General features: G+C 37.1%; 3 protein-coding genes across 4 annotated transcripts; 1 reads left to right on the top strand and 2 right to left on the bottom strand.

The window, feature by feature from the left end:
• Positions 1 to 4,321: 4,321 nt before the first annotated feature.
• NFS1 (nitrogen fixation S (NIFS)-like 1) lies at positions 4,322 to 6,083 on the bottom strand. Its single transcript, XM_048126021.2, has one exon. The coding sequence runs from the start codon at positions 5,987 to 5,989 to the stop codon at positions 4,625 to 4,627; it is 1,365 nt and encodes a 454-aa protein (XP_047981978.1). The 5' UTR covers positions 5,990 to 6,083; the 3' UTR covers positions 4,322 to 4,624.
• A 1,840-nt stretch (positions 6,084 to 7,923) lies between these two features.
• On the top strand, positions 7,924 to 11,025 carry LOC125214869 (uncharacterized). The gene is made up of 2 exons (XM_048116075.2): positions 7,924 to 8,209; positions 8,832 to 11,025. Exon 2 carries the CDS (start codon positions 8,891 to 8,893, stop codon positions 10,847 to 10,849), a length of 1,959 nt encoding a protein of 652 aa, XP_047972032.1. The 5' UTR covers positions 7,924 to 8,209; positions 8,832 to 8,890; the 3' UTR covers positions 10,850 to 11,025.
• A 649-nt stretch (positions 11,026 to 11,674) lies between these two features.
• LOC125193465 (cytochrome c oxidase-like protein) lies at positions 11,675 to 13,628 on the bottom strand. Of its 2 annotated transcripts, XM_048091291.2 has the most exons (4): positions 13,458 to 13,626; positions 13,123 to 13,229; positions 12,948 to 12,990; positions 11,675 to 12,038 (listed from the first exon to the last, which is right to left on the bottom strand). In XM_048091291.2, exons 1-4 carry the CDS (start codon positions 13,576 to 13,578, stop codon positions 12,004 to 12,006), a joined length of 306 nt encoding a protein of 101 aa, XP_047947248.1. In that variant the 5' UTR covers positions 13,579 to 13,626; the 3' UTR covers positions 11,675 to 12,003. The 2 variants fall into 2 exon arrangements, with proteins under 2 accessions (XP_047947248.1, XP_088920054.1); XM_089063928.1 differs by having other exon boundaries at positions 11,963 to 12,990; positions 13,458 to 13,628.
• Positions 13,629 to 14,498: the final 870 nt, after the last annotated feature.

Raw genomic sequence — 14,498 nt, 5'->3', positions numbered from 1 at the left:
TATCCATTCTTCAAGGAAGTTGATGCGTGTGATTCTGTTTCCATTTTTCACATAAACTTTCCTCTGAATTTTAAAAACAATAAAGCTATGCAACCAAATTTTGTACAACTAAAAATTGGTTTATTTAAAACAAAATGTAATTTATTTATGTATTTAATTAAAAAGTATAGACATATATATAGTATAGGGAACGTGCATAATATTATGGTATTTGTGTATAATTTTTTAAATTTTTTTGAATTATAAAATATAATTAATGCATATTTTAATTCAAATTTGAAAAATAATAGAGAAATAATTCAAATATAAAAATAAAAAATTGAAAATGAGACCAAAAATTAATAAAGTGTTTTTAATTTATTAACTAACTATATTTATTATTTTAATATTTAATTAACACATCAAAGTTACTAATATAATTTTGTTTTGGTTGTACAAAATTTGATTGTTTATCATTACTCTTTTAAAAATGGGATGCCTGTTGAAGTAAATTTTGCAACGTGCTTTAGACTTCTTGTTAAAAGCTTGTTCTCATCATCATTTATATTCATCAATTGAATCATGCTATGTTGCATTGCACTTCCATACCTTTTCAATGTTTCTACTCTATCTGTGTTTCTAAAGTTGTATAGTACATGAAATTTGAACATGTTATGAAGAAACTTATTTTTAGAACATGGCTTAATTGACAAATGAAATTTTCCCGTCATGTCTTATCTCTACACATAAATGGAACATAATGACTAAGAGCATCAACAACGGGTGCTTGGAGGGGAGGCATTGACATCGCGATCTCGCGGAGGCGCCCCCTCCGTTGTGGGAAGATGACGAGAGACATGGAACAGGCGAGGGAGTCCGCCTGTTGCGCCTCCCATTCCCGACGCTGGAAGGGGTGGGGGTACCATTTTTTTAATCTCAATTAAACTCTATAAATTCACATCCACAACACCTAAACTTCATTCTTCATTCAATACATTTATCTCTTAGACTCTTACAATTATTCTCTCTAAAATATATGAATCCAACATCGGATGAAAATGCTCCTCTGAAACGGGCCACAGAATTATTATTTTTTAATAAAATAATTTACTCGAATTCCAATTTTACTATTATTAAAACAATGAATACCATGGCGGAGAGTTATGGCATGACGAGAAATAATCTATTGTGAATACTCTAAGAAAATGTGACACTAGACAGTAAATCCGATGCTTGAATCTTAATGTTTTATTAGTAGTATAAAATACTTCCTCCATTTTACAGTAGTGGAGTCATTTTGCTATTTCGATGAATCAACACATTTCTTTTCTCTTACTCTCTCTTCATCTCTCTACCTTTTACATTTCAAATTTTATTTTTCATTTACTTAATTCACTTAACACATTTTTTCTTAAATTGCGTAAGAAACGCCTCACTACTGTGTGGAACAGAGGGGTAGAGTTTAAAGCAAATACTCCCTCCGTCCCACTAAAGATGACACATTTTTCTTTTTAGTTTGTCCCAATCAACTAAAAATGAGAATACCTTTTATGTCTACTTTATTCGTTCTATCTTACTTTACTCTCTACACTTAACAAATAAAATTAAGTTGCATAAAATCTCGTACTGCCCAAGGAATGGGTCATCTTTCTTGGGACGGAGGGATTAATACTTAATCTTATAATTTCATAAATACTAAATAAGGATAATTAAAAAAAGATGGGAACGGTTATCGGCAATAAATAAAAAAAGGTGAGGTGTAAGGGCAGAGAAATTGAGACAGAAAGAAGATGGATCATGAAAAGCTGCGGTGACAACCTATTAAAATCAGGATTCAAGAACAAGACATCTCCACAACCAAACGTCATTCGTTTGCCCTTACCATCAAATTTCTTTTCATACATCTCTTTCTCACTTACAAGAAAGATACCCATTATTCGAGACTCGAAATATTACTAATATGGAGTAGCTTTATTGTATGGGGTGGGGTATGTATTTACTGGAGTATTTACATTTGGGATGTCTTAGTCGATAAACCTGCTCAAATCAAAAGTGAAGAGAATGTTTCCAAAGCAAACAGCCAAAGTGGAGTTGATTCCCAAAAAAATTTTGAATGGGGAATGGCAGATCCAATTGAAATTTCACAATCCCTCTAAAAAAAAGAACCAAACTGTACCAAAAGTGCAGTTACACATCAAGAATCAGAATCTGAATCTGAATCCCCATCCCATCGCATCCAATCCTATCCTCGGAATCATATGCTCCTCTATCTAGACTTATCATCATATCCATCTGCCCCATAATTATCAACTTCTATATAGATTAATCAGAACAAAAGATTTCTAGTAGTATTATCAATCGATAGACGTGTAAAAACTCCATGGTTTAATAGTGAATAGGAAAAGATTAAAGGAATCAGGAATATAAATGGTCCATTGCACTCATTGGGCTCTATAAGCAGCACATTTTAACAATCCATTTTTATTGACGGAGAAACTAGTTCCACTCTTGGATCTCTACTTAAGAAACCACTCAACATTTCAACACTACATATACCACTACTCCGGAGTCTTAAGACGATGCGGTAACCTACTAAATTTGAATCATAAGCAAATAACATCAGTATCAACCAATATATCATCATGTACATACAATGGGAGCCAGCAATTGCTTGATAATCGTATACAGATTACAAGCGACATCCAATTAGGTGAGCTGTGACTAGCATCTGTTCCTCAACACGATCATTCATCGATTTCAACATGATAATCTTCATTTTATTTCTAACCAAGTTGTTATAAAACATGGACAAACTTCTGGATAGCCCAATAATATTAGGTGCCCATCTTACCAAGTAGATATACTGAAATATGAGGAAATATAGTTAAGGGATGGGTAATATACAAAATGACCATTGAAATACTATAAAGTAGCAGAAGGCGGCATTGATTTTTTAGACAACCTAGGTTCTTGGATCAAGCATCACCAATCAAGCCACCTCAGAAAATGATGGTGGTCTTAAAGAAAAGCAAATCCTATGAGGTATATGGTAGTTCTCTTCCCACCAAAACAAAACGCTAATGTGACCAAGACAAGAAGCACTATCCGGTTTTGTATTCCTCCCAGAAGAGGGCCACGAATTTTTAGCAATCAATTTCAAAATGGAACACTTCATTCAATTTTTAGCCAAGAATTTTGGAGTTAAGCCAGGTTTTTAAAAGAAGATGACATTACAACCCTAATGCTAATCAACATCTGGATTTGATCATGTAAAACCCAAGCAATGCAGTCTTTCTGCTGACAGTCTCACTAAACCCAGTACATGACGCAATTAACTATCCAGTTATGTATACTGAATTTCCTATATGGGAACAGGGAGCAAAGTGGCTCAGTTATCCATCATGCCATGTTGAGTCTCTAAGTTAACTATGCATTTGATGTATATCTAGTTAAATAGCATGTGGCCCGATTATGGCGGCCCTTCATGGTTCTTGTGATCTCAACTTAAGCCCTAACTACATAAGATGGGTTCATTTTTTTGTACTGAACCAATAATGACTATACGCTCAATAGTCAAGAGATACTCATAGCAAAATGCATATTCAATCAGCAATTGATTAATTGTGCACCAAAAAGAATTCACAAACTAAATCAAAGGTTTACAATTTTCCCAAAGTAGCATTAAAACAAGTTGAAATCTTCACCCAGTAAACAGCAATAGATCCTAATTTTTACTCAATCAATGAAAGTAGCTCCAAGGAGTTCATTATCAAGAAGTTCTACTCAATATGGCATATATAGAATTAGTATTGATGTAGAACTTCCAAGGAGAAGTTCGTTAACAAGAACTTTGCTAGATATGGGTATAGAAGTAAGGAGTTTCAAAATGAGAGGTTAATTATAATACTCCAAAAAACTGAAATCAAGTGGAGATATATAAAAAACAGAGAATTTTAAGAATATATGATGCTAGGCAGAGAGAATGAACATAAAGGATATCAATCAAGTTTAGGGAAGTAATCGTTGCAAGTCCCTTCGAAGTGTAAAGCACTCTGGTTAGAGAGAATGAAAGCAAAAGTTTCTTTAAAAGCAGAACTTAAACTTTAAAAATGGGACAGGATGAGTTCCCATGACGATTTTAAGTCCTTAAGCATATTATGTGCTAAATTTTAACAGTCATGTTCATGCAACCAGATTATCATAAGCATTAAAACTTATCAACTTCATTGCAAAATCACAGTCTTAAACACATTAAAAATATAGCTGCAACCACGCCACTGGATGAGAGCAATTCATATGCTACCAATTTGTCGTCCAAGAAAAAAAAATGCAAAGAAGCAAATAACAAGAGGCAGAAAGCCTTTCTAATCCTCCACTACTGTCAAAAAAATATAAGCACCGCGTTTATAAGAGGATACTTTATTTGTTCATTGTTATGGAGTAAACCACAAAACACAAATTCGCCAAGTAACACATTTAGCATAAGAGTAAACTACATATCCAAGTTGAATGTGTACAGAGATTTAAGACCTGCAAGATCCCGCAAGACCGTTATGTGTGAGCATTCCATACGATTGGCCTGCAACTCCACGTGCTTCTTACAAATTATCATCACTATCAGAGAAGTCCATAGCATCTCAACTCCTCAGTGCTGCGACCATTGAATACTCTTAATGTCAATACCATCCTTATACATCTCATACAGAGGGCTCAGTTCTCTCAATTTCTCCACCTGCCTCACAGTGAGCTCGACGGCCCTATCAATTTCCTCCTCAGTTGTGAACCTCCCGATCCCATACCTTATTGAGGTATGTGCCATATCTTCGTCCACTCCCAAAGCCCTTAACACATAGGATGGCTCCAAACTCGCACTTGTGCAGGCACTACCACTCGACACAGCTACCTCCTTCAGCCCCATCAACAAACTCTCCCCTTCAACAAAGGCAAAGGACAAGTTCAAATTCCCTGGATAGCGGCTCTCCTCACTCCCATTAACCACAACACCCTCTAATTTTCCTCTAATTGCATTCAACATCCGCTCCTGCAGCGCCCTAATCCTCTTATCATCATATTCCATTTCCTTCATGGCCAGCTCACAAGCAGCACCGAACCCAACAACCAAAGGCGTCGGGACTGTGCCACTCCTTATACCCCTCTCTTGTCCACCTCCATTCATCTGGGGCTCCACACGGATTCTAGGGCGCCTCCTCATATACAAAGCCCCAATCCCCTTTGGCCCGTAAATTTTATGCCCACTCAACGACATCAAACTTATATTCATCTTATCCACATCAATTGGAATCTTCCCCAAAGCCTGCGCCGCATCAGTATGCAAAAGCACGTTGAATTCCTTGCATAATTTCCCAATTTCCTCCATCGGCTGTATCACACCAATCTCGTTATTCACCATCATCACCGAGACCAGCCCGGTGTCGGGGCGAATTTCAGCCCGGAGCTTCTCCAAATCGATGAGCCCGTCGCTCTTGACCGGAAGATAAGTAATTTCAAAACCCTCCTGCTGCAAGTGGCGGCACGAATCCAAGACGCACTTGTGCTCCGTCTGCGTGGTGATGACGTGGCGCTTCTTCTCTTTGTAGAAGTGCATAACCCCCTTGACCGAGATGTTGTTGGATTCGGTGGCGCCGGAGGTGAAAATGATCTCCTTCGGGGAAGCGTTGATCAGCGCCGCCACCTGCGCCCGCGCCGACTCGACGGCTTTCTCGGATTCCCAGCCGTAGAGGTGGGTGCGGGAGTGAGGGTTCCCGTAGCGGGAGAGCAGATAGGGGAGCATGGCGTCGAGAACCCTAGGGTCGACCGGCGAAGTCGCCTGCATATCGAGGTAGAGGGGGCGGCCAGATATCTTCACTCCTTTCATCGTGACTCCGCTGGAATCCTCCTCCAGAGGCTCCACCGCGGCGGCGGCGGTTGAGAAAGGTTTGGGGAGGCGGCGGACGATTGCCGGCTGGATGAAATTGCGGCGGACGGCGGCGGAGAGAAACTTGGAGAACATCGTGGCTGTTGCCCTAACTTGTTTGATTTGGGGGAAACCTTCAGCTGCTCTGAGGTTAAACCTAAACTCTCAGAAATCTCAGATTCTACTAATTTAGAATTATTTTATTTAGAAAAATAGTTTACATAACGGGCTAAAGTCACCGTCACCAACTCGTGGGAATATCACCTGCGCTCAGAAAGTTGCCACGTTGCATTTTATTTGATCCTTTGCGTATGGGCCCGGATTTCTGTTTATCCAATTTATAATAATAATGGGCCTGACTTCATTTACATTTGATTTTTGTTACGACATTTTTTGGACTGTCCATGATGTTGGGTTGGACTGGACTGGATAAATTAAGAATTCGTATCAGAAACTGTACTTCATAAATAATGGTTTAATTAAGCAATTAACTACTATTTGACCAAACTTTATACTCCTACTATTTATGGCAATTTACTCTATATTAAATCTTTCCGTTCGCCTATCCTCATTATCAAAATAAATGAGGGTTACTAATTTACTATATATGCTCACTGCACTAACTTTGCTTCACTTTCAAAATTTGAAACCAATTTAGCAATATATTGAAGTTAGTTAGAATATTTGTTTTGTGATCTATGTTGGCAAATCACACTAATCGGATCATTATCGGGTCAACTTGATAACTATCCAACTCAATAAAACTTAATACGGATTTGACTTGTTAAAAAAATTGTCAACCCGAACACGAACCCAATCAACTACCTTGAAACTCGAACACGACTTGCACTCAACACGAGGTTTGTGATATAAATGGGCTAAAACGATAACGAACGAATCTGAAATTACACAATTAAAACCTAATATTACACGATTAAAGCGAATTTTAAACTTGGTTCACAATTTAACCTTACAATATATTACTATGAATTAAAATAAAGCACAATATTATTAAATTATAATTAAAGTAATAATATTATTTTGTAATAGGTTATGTATCCACCCCGAACTCATTTCAAAATTATTGGATTCTTAATGAATCAACCTAATAAATACATGAATCCAATAAGGCTTGACTAAAATCTATTAATTTTATGCAGGTTCATATCATGTAAAAAAACTGTCAGCTTTAAAGCTATGAAGCAAGAAATACAAAGGATAAGAAACTCATCACCTGATTATGTTATGTACTACATTTTAAATTATTTTTAATTATATAATAACAAAATAGATGTATTATTTTAAAAAAATAACTAATCATATGACATAGTTCTCGTATATATTTGTCACCATACCATTTTTTCGTATATATTTGTCCCCAACCCATTTATTTCTTTCAACTCTTTATAAAAAAAAAATGTACGTTAAAATATCTAATCCGAAAAATCTAATTCAAATTAAATCAAAATTATTTAAAATTCCTTTCAAAATTTTCAAATATTTGGATGGACTCGGATATGATTATTTGAAAAAAAATCGGATGTTCAGATTGGATATTTCAAAATCCAAATTATATATATTTGTATTTCTAATTAAAATATATGATTATAATAGTAGAGAAATCTATAATAGTAATTATAAACATAACAATTCGAAAATATGTGTTCAATAATTGTAATAGTATTTGGTAGTATAAGAGATTTTCAAATTTTGTTATTGAATTTTCAAATTTATACATTATTGGTAACCGATTTCAAATTTTAATTATACAATTTTGGTTGGAATTGAGTTTTATAGTTCAGATTTCGTATATTTAGACAATTTAAACCGGATTGAATCGATTTTTTGTAAAATTTCAAATTTTCTGATAAAGTCGAACTGAGCAATAATCCGAAATGCTCACCCTTAATTAGTGTGTAACCTAGAATACATTTTCAGTAAATGTGCATTCAAAAAAATTCCATTAAAGTTTGATAAATTCTTGATTGCGAAGTGTCGGTTGAGAACATGGGATTTATCAATAGACAGGCACTACTGGACAGCTCTCTCTCTTTCTCTCTCTCACACACATATGGCTGACTTGATTTGAGATCTGTTTCACGCATTCTGGCAGCAAATCAGCATCCTCATTGCTCCCTTTTATTATCTGAAAATCTCCTTTGACCTCACTCGCCCACCCACCGAAATCTCTCTTCCTTTCCACACTATCTAAGTAACCTATCAATTACTCATCACATTACCTTTTTTTCCACCTCTTTCATAAACACTGCTGCAAAAAACCACACCTTTTGCATCACGGATCTACGCCGCTCTCAGGTTTCGCCACTCTCTTTTTCCTTTGCCATTTTCAAGATTCCATTTTGATTTCGCGATTTTTTGGATCTGTTTATGGAAAATTATACTCCTAATTGCATTGTCTTAATCATCATTGCCCTTTTTGATCGCTCGTAAAAGTTACTCTTTCATCTCTGTTTGTTTAATTTTGCTCAGATTTCTTTTGCAGGGTTTCCAATTGAGTTGGATTTTCAGTTATTTTTTCCCGCAACTATTCATGTCTCCATCACTAGGGGATTTCACATGTTTCTGATCTGTTTGAATGTTTGTCTAATTTAAGTTGCTGTATTTGTTTACTGCCTCTTCTTTGGAATCATCATAGGATCTATTTGGATCTAATGAAACAGTGATCTAATGAGGAAATAACTGAGCAAAACAGATGCAAGTTATGGCTTTATCAAATATGTAATGGTGTTTTAGCATTATATTGTGTTTATTTTGGACTATTCTTCTATCAACTGATCATTTTGATACAGCAATTGCAGTTTTATTTTGATAATTTGTTTCTAACTTTGTATTGACTCTGTATTGTTTGCAATTTTGTTGATCTTGAGTTGTATATTTGTAATCCAACTCTTGATTTGTATTTCTTTCGGCTTTGCAGCCTTAGCTCATCACGAATTGGAGCTTTTTTCTGTGTGTGGTTCGAGTTCAGTTGGGATCATGTTCAAGCAATCACCTCGTAGAAACCAGAGGAATAAAGGGATCAAAGTGAAGCATGTATTGCAGATAAGTCTGCTTCTTGGAGTTGGGATCTGGTTGCTTTACCAGGTGCAGCAATCTCGCACTAAGAAGCTGTCTCTAGAAACCGCCGATGTTTCAGGAAAGATACAGGATGGGGCCGATAATATCAAACTAGGGCGGAAGGATCTCCAACCGAGGATAGATGGTGAGGATCAGTCGGAGGAACAAGAGCAGTTTGATGATGAAAACAAGCCAGATGACCGTTGGCAGGAGAAGGAGAAGCCAGCAGGAGAGAGTGAGAGTGAAGGTGATGGAAATGACGGAGCAGGGGATAGTAGGAGTGATGGTGAGGAGAAGGAAGTGAAGGGAAGTGAAGAGAATGAGAATGGCGAAGGTGATGTCAAAGAAAATGGGGACAGCGCTGAAAATGGAAGTGTGAGTAATGAGGAGAAAGACAATGGTGGTAGTGAAGGGGATATAAAAGAGTTTACGAGTGAAAAGAAATTGGAGGAGAATGAGAGCTCAACTGAAGGAATTACGGAGAATGTGAGTCTGGAAAAGAGTGAAGATACGACACAGCAGGACAACAGCGAGGAGGAGAACAAAACTGATGAAACTGCAGGACAGAATGAGAGTGAGGAGAACAAAAATGAAGAGACTGCAGGGAAGAATGAGAGCACAGAAAATAAGGGTGGAGAAACAACGGGGCAAAATGAGAGCACAGAGAATAAGGGTGAGGAAACAACGGGACAGAATGAGAGCAGTGAGAATAAGGGTGAGGAAACAACGGGACAGAATGAGAGCAGTGAGAATAAGGGTGAGGAAACAACGGGACAGAATGAGAGCAGTGAGAACAAGAGTGAGGAAACAACGGGGCAGAACGAGAGTGGTGAGAATAAGAGTGAGGAAACCACGGGACAGAATGAGAGCACCGAGAAAAAGAGCGAAGAAACCAAGGGACAGAATGAGAACAGCAATAAGAGTGAGGAAACGACGGGGCAGAATGAGAACAGTGAGAATAAGAGTGAAGAAACAACAGGACAGAATGAGAGCAGTGAGAATAAGACTGAGGAAACAACAGGGCAGAATGAGAGCAGTGAGAACAAGGCTGAGGAAACAACAGGGCAGAATGAGAGCACCGAGAACAAGACTGAGGAAACAACAGGGCAGAATGAGAGCACCGAGAACAAGACTGAGGAAACTACAGGCCAGAATGAGAGCAGCGAGAAAAAGAGTGAAGAAGCCGATGGACAGAATGAGAACACCAATAAGAGTGAGGAAACAACGGGGCAGAATGAGAGCAGTGAGAACAAGACTGAGGAAACGACAGGACAGAATGAGAGCACCGAGAATAAGACTGAGGAATCAACCGGGCAGAATGTAAGCACTGAGAACAAGACCGAGGAAACGACAGGGCAGAATGAGAGCGCCGAGAACAAGACTGAGGAAACAACAGGGCATAATGAGAGCACCGAGAACAAGACAGAGGAAACGACAGGGCAGAATGAGAGCACCGAGAACAAGACTGATGAAACGACAGGGCAGAATGAGAGCACCGAAAACAAGACTGAGGAAACGTCAGGCCAGAATGAGAGCACCGAGAACAAGGCTGAGGAAACGACGGGGCAGAATGAGAGCACAGAGAAGAAAGCTGAGGAAACAAGCAATGATAATGAGAAGAAAGAGACAACCAGTGAAGGGCAGAATGAGAACAAAAGTGAAGAGGGTGAGGGTGTGGGTTCAAATGAGACTCCTAACACCACTGAAAGCAATTCTGGAGAGAGTGGTAGTACCACTTCGTACAACGACAGCAATGGCAGCGATGCTGCTGGTGAAAGCAAATCATCTACACTTCCTCAAGAAGACAAAGAGGCTAATACGAACATTGACGCCCTTCCACAAGGTGGAGAATCCAACAACCATGAGGCCACCGCGTAAGGCCACTGCCATGTGATGTTAGTTTGTACTTGACAAGTCTTCTTCTTTGTTGGTTTAGATTCTTTTTCCTCTTTACTTTGTTATATATATTGCAAAAGCAATGCTTGTACTGTTTGTATCATTACTTACTGCTGAGACTTATCAAGCAGCATGCTGTATCCAAGTTTTTTTGCTCATTCATGTTCTTAATGTTTCGTGAATATAACATTGACAGTGTCTCCATTCTTATGCTACTTTTTTTTTGTAAGTTACAACTCACACATACCCGATGTGATTTGAACACTTCAGTCTATTGGTGGGAAGAGTTTTGAGTATTTAGTCTACAACAGTGATCTTCCGCCATTGTAGCCACCAGTAACTTTGTTTTCATTTCCATATGCTCAAACAATCTTCCTAAGCTACGCCATTTGATTCTAAATAGATGAAACTTTGGTGTGAGTACGTTTTTTCTTGCTGCATGTAATTTATTAAAACGGTAATTAGATCCGAATAACACTTCTTTTGTCAAATTCATATTTTGCACATGTGATGTACTTAACCGATTTGCCGTACATATCCAAACACAATTGTTTTGTGCATCAATGTTTTAACTTTTAACCTATGTGAACATTTTAAACATCCTCATTAATAAGTTGGAGACAATAGTGAGAAAAACCATTGAAAGTTTGAATGTTTGAAGACATCATTTTCAGTTCGTCACAAACCACAATTTGGTGAAAGTCCATATATTTAGCGACAATAGCCCTCCCCTTGTATTAATATGCGCATGTGGTAAAATAGTTTCTTTTAGAGCACACGAATATAAAGGCACAAATGATAAAACGCTTAAGAAAGAATACTGTATAGGCTGCTTCATGGATTCAACAATTTTCTTTCTTTAGCAAACACAAGACAAGTGAAATTGTAATCTGATACAGCTGCACAGAGGCAGGAAGAAACCCAATTCAATTATTCTTCAATTTCAGTTTCATTAAGAGAAAATAACAGATTATAAAGGAGAAACCATCAAAACCACATTCCAAATCCCCTGGTTCGAGAAATTATCAGCTGTCAACACAACATACTGTGGAATTCCAACAGTACAAGTTGCAATGTGCAGAAGAAACTAAAACACCAATTATTCCGACAGCCTTCTCATTGAATAGTCCAACAAATCAATGGTGCTTTACCTCAAATAGACCATCTGGACCTGCATTGCCACATATCCAAGTCAACAAAATTTGATCACTTTTTCAATCTAGAAATAAAATAAAACCACAAGCAGGATTTTAAGGTTGATGAATGTTCATATTTGCATTACTCTCATAAGGAAATTCATTAGATAATTTATTTATGCACCTATAACAATCATCTGTGAAGTTATATAATGTACTATGCCACCAAAAGTCCAAAACCAATAATGCCGTAAAGTTAAATAATGTATCTATGTGTATAGTTTGTAGGATGTCCTCAAGAATGTCCACACAGAACACCATCTATTCAGCGCAGTTTGCCTCATTACATAGAATAAGCATCTTGATCTTTTCAAATAAAAAGATTTTAAGTGTCCAACAGCAACAAATAGCTGAATTCCAATAACCAGGAGAAGTTACAAGCAACATCCAGTTATCTCGACTAGTTTCTTTTTTGACCTTGAATCTCTACTACATTCTATGAGAACAAATTCGGAAATATTACATTAGTCATATTAACAACGATTTCACTTTTGTCATGGATGGAGTATTTGGCAAAAGATTTGAGCCTCTAATACAAGTAAAATTATTTCAGAAATGTAAAACATGGTCATTTACGAGCATTCTCCCATATATTGACCCTCAGCAACACATGGTTGCTAATAAACAACTAAGCAAACTAACGACCAACATACTCTGGTCTTTATCGTGTTAAAAAGATTCCAACATCTTCTAATCAAAATTTAAGATTAGTCTAAAAATGTTCCCAATAAGTATTAACAGAAAGATAAATATTTCCATAAAGGCAACCATTTAAATATCCATACACATAAAACAGTAAACATACACCAAAACCAAACAAGATAGACAACATTGACAAAACAAGATACTATGAAAATAAATCAGAAGAAGATGGAAGCACTCACCCCAAGGAAACTCCTTGTTGCGGATATGCAAATACGGATATGCCTGCAACAAAAAAGTTATATCAGAGCAGAACCATTGACAACTCTGCAAGGCCTACAATTTTAGCATTGTAAATATAAAATAAATAAATAGAATATCAAATGCATTTGAGACACATCTAAACCAAATTCTTACAGGAGGTTCGTCATGGTGGGGATGGCCCTTGGAGAGGATAAAGACAGCGAGACCAGTGCATGCCACTATTCCCAAATATGTTATCTTCTCCCACTTCGAAGCCTCAGCTACATTCAACACCACGAAACAAACAACAGAACGCAATCAGATCAAATCAATCGAGTCCACATGTTTCAATTAAAACAAAGCAGTCAAAATCCTAGCCCATCAAAACCTAATAGAGAAGAAAATCCATACATAGGAGGACAAATGGCATCGAACCCCCAAATCCATTTTCCCCCAGATATAGAAATTAAAACCCTAGATTCCATAATCGCAACCCGAAAAACACATACCAGCTTCGTCGTGATGCGCCGAAGCGGAGAAAGAGCGCCTGGACGCGGGTGAGACGCGAGGGGTGGATGCGCCACCGCGTAGGGCTGAGCGGAGGCCAGATCTCATAATCGCCGAAGCCATTTTTGTGTTTTTTTTAATCCTTGTGTTTGTGCGTTATACCGATTTAAGGCTTCAGTTGAATCAGTATATATTGTGATAAAAAACGTGCTTCCTTAACAAATGAAAGTCGCTGGAAAATCCTTAAAAAGCGTTGCATAGTCGCATTGAAAAATAAAATATTTACTTGATTTCCACAAAATTTCAATCATTTACAAAAGCCCCCAGACATTTTCAGAAAATGGCAACGATACCACCCTCGTCAATTTCCATTTTTTTTCCAAGTTTAAAATTTAAATAAACTAGTTCAAGTTGTTTAAATTAATCTTGACGAGATTGGGTCTGTAGGCCCACATTGATTTTGGCTGTTTAGGGACTAAGAAATAACTCTAAATTTGAGGCAAATTTTAATTTATCTGAATTAATGCTCATGATTTTCTCTACTGAATGTTCAAAAATGACTTCATTACATTTCCAGAGGATGGAGGAAATGGAACACTTTATGCCCATCTTCTATGCCCTCCTACTATATACACACAAATATGATAAGTGATGATGAGATCCATTACTCATGTTTGAATGTATGTAGTAGGAGATAACATAAGTGATCTTCATTAGAATTGGAATGGGCGTTAGGAGGGGTATAGAATGAAATTTGATCCCATTTCTGGATCCGGATTTCAAGACAATTTTAAAAACAATAAGTTCGAAAGAATTAATTTGGACATATTTCCAGCTTCAATAATGGGGATATATATATATATATATATATATATATATATATATATATATATATAGAGTCCTATTAACCACAACTCCACTCTTAAAGACCGAACTAGAGACCGAATCTTGACCATATGATCTTGAATTTGATGGATTAGATTAGATAATCAAAGGTTAATTTTCGCACTTCATTATACACTCAATTTACTTCAACTCGGGGG

The sequence above is a fragment of the Salvia hispanica genome, chromosome 2 (genome assembly GCF_029641045.1).
Source record: "Salvia hispanica isolate PSC_SH4W2 chromosome 2, Shi_PSC_v1, whole genome shotgun sequence".
NCBI classification, from domain to species: Eukaryota; Viridiplantae; Streptophyta; class Magnoliopsida; order Lamiales; family Lamiaceae; genus Salvia; species Salvia hispanica.
The sequence above is the reverse complement of the archived record's forward strand: the minus strand, read 5'-3'. Positions and strand labels throughout refer to the sequence as shown.